Below are 2852 nucleotides of genomic sequence, written 5' to 3' on the forward strand. Positions count from 1 at the left end.
AAAAAGAGGCAATTTATTACTTGGCCGGTAAAAAATTTACTTGGCCGGTAGATTTTTTCATCTACCGGTCCCCTTGGCAGGTGAGCCAAAAGGTTAGTTTACAGCCCTGGGTCTTCATCATGTGAAGCCTCCATCTACAGAGTTTTCTCTACCATCATAAGACTGATGTTCAGGGCCTGAACTGACTGAAGGGAGAAACTGATGAGAGCTCCCTGCTGCTCTGACAACTGGAATCATGGGAGTGTTTAGACCAGTAGTGTACATGAGACTGTGGATTAAAGACATAAGATCTATAACAGACTAGGGTTGTCACCAGAACCGATACTTCGGTACCAAGTCGCAAGAAAAGGGACCGTTACCCGTTTTTTCGTGGTATGGAAGGCACCAAAAAACACTGACACGTGACGAGATCGATCATCACCCTCTTAGGAAGTAACGTAAGACTGACATCATGTTCAGGGAGGCAGGTGAACGAGAGCTCGTCACGCCGCTCGCGCATCAGGTCTCATCGTGTATCAGGTCTCATCGCGCACAAGCAGCATGTCATTAACTGTATGAGCAACTTATCTCATGGTGCAAAAGTGTCTTACCTGAAAAGTGACAGTAATCTACCAGAAACATTAACACTAATCGCTGCATCACTGGCGACACGAGTGACTCGGACACATTTAAACAGTTTCTCCGGCACATGCTCAGTCTCCGCCCGAGGGAGGAGGAGGAACGTCCACGACCAGGCTGCGGTCCAGCCCCAATAACAAATGGAAGATGTCGACAAGTTCAGGCACGAAACTTGGTCCAGCTGCAGCACCTCGGATCATCGAAAGAAAAAGCCAGAGGACTCGCGTATGGAAATATTTTCCGTCGAGGAGGATGATGAGAGGTTGATTTTAGACCCACAGAAGCCCGTTAGTAAACGATCGCACTTTCCAAACCACAGTTGAAAAGCTCTGCAATAAAAAGTTTACTTTATTACTTATATTATATTTTAGCAAAGTATTGTTTATTTAAAATTCTTGAAGGCGACATGCCACTGTTCTTTGTTTTCTGATTCATATTTTTCAATAAAGGAGTGAAAGAGAAAGTATGTGGAATTTATCGTGTTGTTGTTTTTTTAACCGTGGTATCGAAGTATCGAGAATCGTGGAATTTCACTGGTTTTGGTATCAACTATTAAATTTCTGGTATCGTGACATCCCTACAACAGACAGTGAACTGACCTCAGAGTCTCCAGTCGACAGTCTGGACTCTCCAGAAAACCACACAGCTGCTTCACATCTGGATCCTGCAGGAAGTTTTCACTCAGGTCCAGTTCCTGTCTCTTATACACATCTCCAACGAGCCAGGCTAAGCTAAGTGAGTTAGCATATACCAGTGGCCGTCTTACTACGGTTCGAGGCCGGAGACTGGTGGAAGGTAACAAAGGGTTTCAGAGGGCAGCGGTGTCACTGTCACGCTGTGTCTGAAAGCCCCATTAGGGTCGGGCTCTCAACAACCGCTCATCCAAACCACTTCACAGAGGACACAGCACTAACTCAGGTCCTCAGCTTCACACTCACCAAGTCTGAGCTCCATCAGCTGAGCAGTTGTTGAGAAGATCATCAGATTTCTCCATTTATCAGTCGCACATTAGATTCAGCTGTAAGATCTACATCAGAGAACTGACCTCAGAGTCTCCAGTCCACAGTCTGGACTCTCCTTAAGATCACACAGCTGCTTCACATCTGGATCCTGCAGGTTGTTGTCACTCAGGGCCAGGTGTCTCAGGTGGGAGGGGTTGGACTTCAGAGCTGAGGCCAGAGAAGAACAGCTGATCTCTGTCAACAAGCAGCTCTTCAACCTGAATAAAGAAGAAAAGATGGAGATAAAATCATTGATAATCAATCAGATATGTCCTAATCAATGACCTTCTCTGGAGTAGAGTGTGTCAGCCTTTGCCACACATCATCCAAACATCAGCACAACATTCCCAGCTGTTGCCGTCCAGCCATTAAAATGAAGGTTGTCTTATATTATAATTACCTGGTCATTCATTACAACATATATTCCTGACCAGTGAGACTACAGTATTTTACAGCGTTGCATTATGGGTTGTATGTAGCCTTCCAATGTTGTAGTGAGTCTCTGAGTTAATCAAGCAGCAATCAGCAAGTGTTCTGTTCCTCCAGAAGCTGCAGGAGGTTCTGGAGGCTGCTGTCACATGTTCTGCTGCCACAGAGGAAATAAATTCATGAGGAGTGAAAACGAGTTCACAGCGTCTCCTGACGTCTTCACAACAGAAACCAACCGCAGAGAAAATCTGTCCAACAGCCAAGAATTACGTCACAGAAGAAGAGCTCAGAAAGACTGAAGTGTGAACAATGTTCATGTCACAGGAAATAATTATGTGAGAGCAGCTGACTCACTACAGTCACTCAGTCAGCTGACTGAGGTGTGAAGGATTACGTCAGAGCGAAGAAATATATCGATAAAAACTGGAATCATGGGGGTGATTTAGACTGAAGACCACGAGAGTGTATTAGCTTCAGTGCTGGATTAAAGACAGAAGATCTACAACAGTGAACTGACCTCAGAGTCTCCAGTCGACAGTCTGGACTCTCCAGAAAACCACACAGCTGCTTCACACCTGGATCCTGCAGGAAGTTTTCACTCAGGTCCAGTTCTCTCAGGTGGGAGGGGTTGGACTTCAGAGCTGAGGTCAGAGAAGAACAGCTGATCTCTGACAACCTGCAGCCACTCAACCTGAATAAAGAATAAAAGATGAGAGTTTAGAGACAAAGGTGAACTCCCCCCTCCCTCTCCCTCTCTCCCTCTCCCCCCCGCTACCCTCACCCCCCTCTCTCCCTTCCTCACCC

At 46.0% G+C, this 2852-nt stretch overlaps 1 protein-coding gene across 1 annotated transcript in view; it reads right to left on the bottom strand.

Annotated features, from left to right (window-relative positions):
• Nucleotides 1-2852, bottom strand: part of LOC111647312 (uncharacterized) — a 72467-nt gene that overhangs the window by 62803 nt on the left and 6812 nt on the right. The window contains exons 6-7 of the mRNA XM_087171301.1: nucleotides 2566-2739; nucleotides 1664-1837 (exon numbers count right to left, since the gene is read on the bottom strand). Coding sequence (XP_087027427.1) covers nucleotides 1664-1837; nucleotides 2566-2739 — 348 coding nt within the window. The remainder of the gene's footprint in view (nucleotides 1-1663; nucleotides 1838-2565; nucleotides 2740-2852) is intronic.

Source organism: Seriola lalandi, unplaced genomic scaffold (assembly GCF_002814215.2).
Source record: "Seriola lalandi dorsalis isolate HSWRI2012SDOR001 ecotype SW California unplaced genomic scaffold, Sedor1 jcf7180002054984, whole genome shotgun sequence".
NCBI classification, from domain to species: domain Eukaryota; kingdom Metazoa; phylum Chordata; class Actinopteri; order Carangiformes; family Carangidae; genus Seriola; species Seriola lalandi.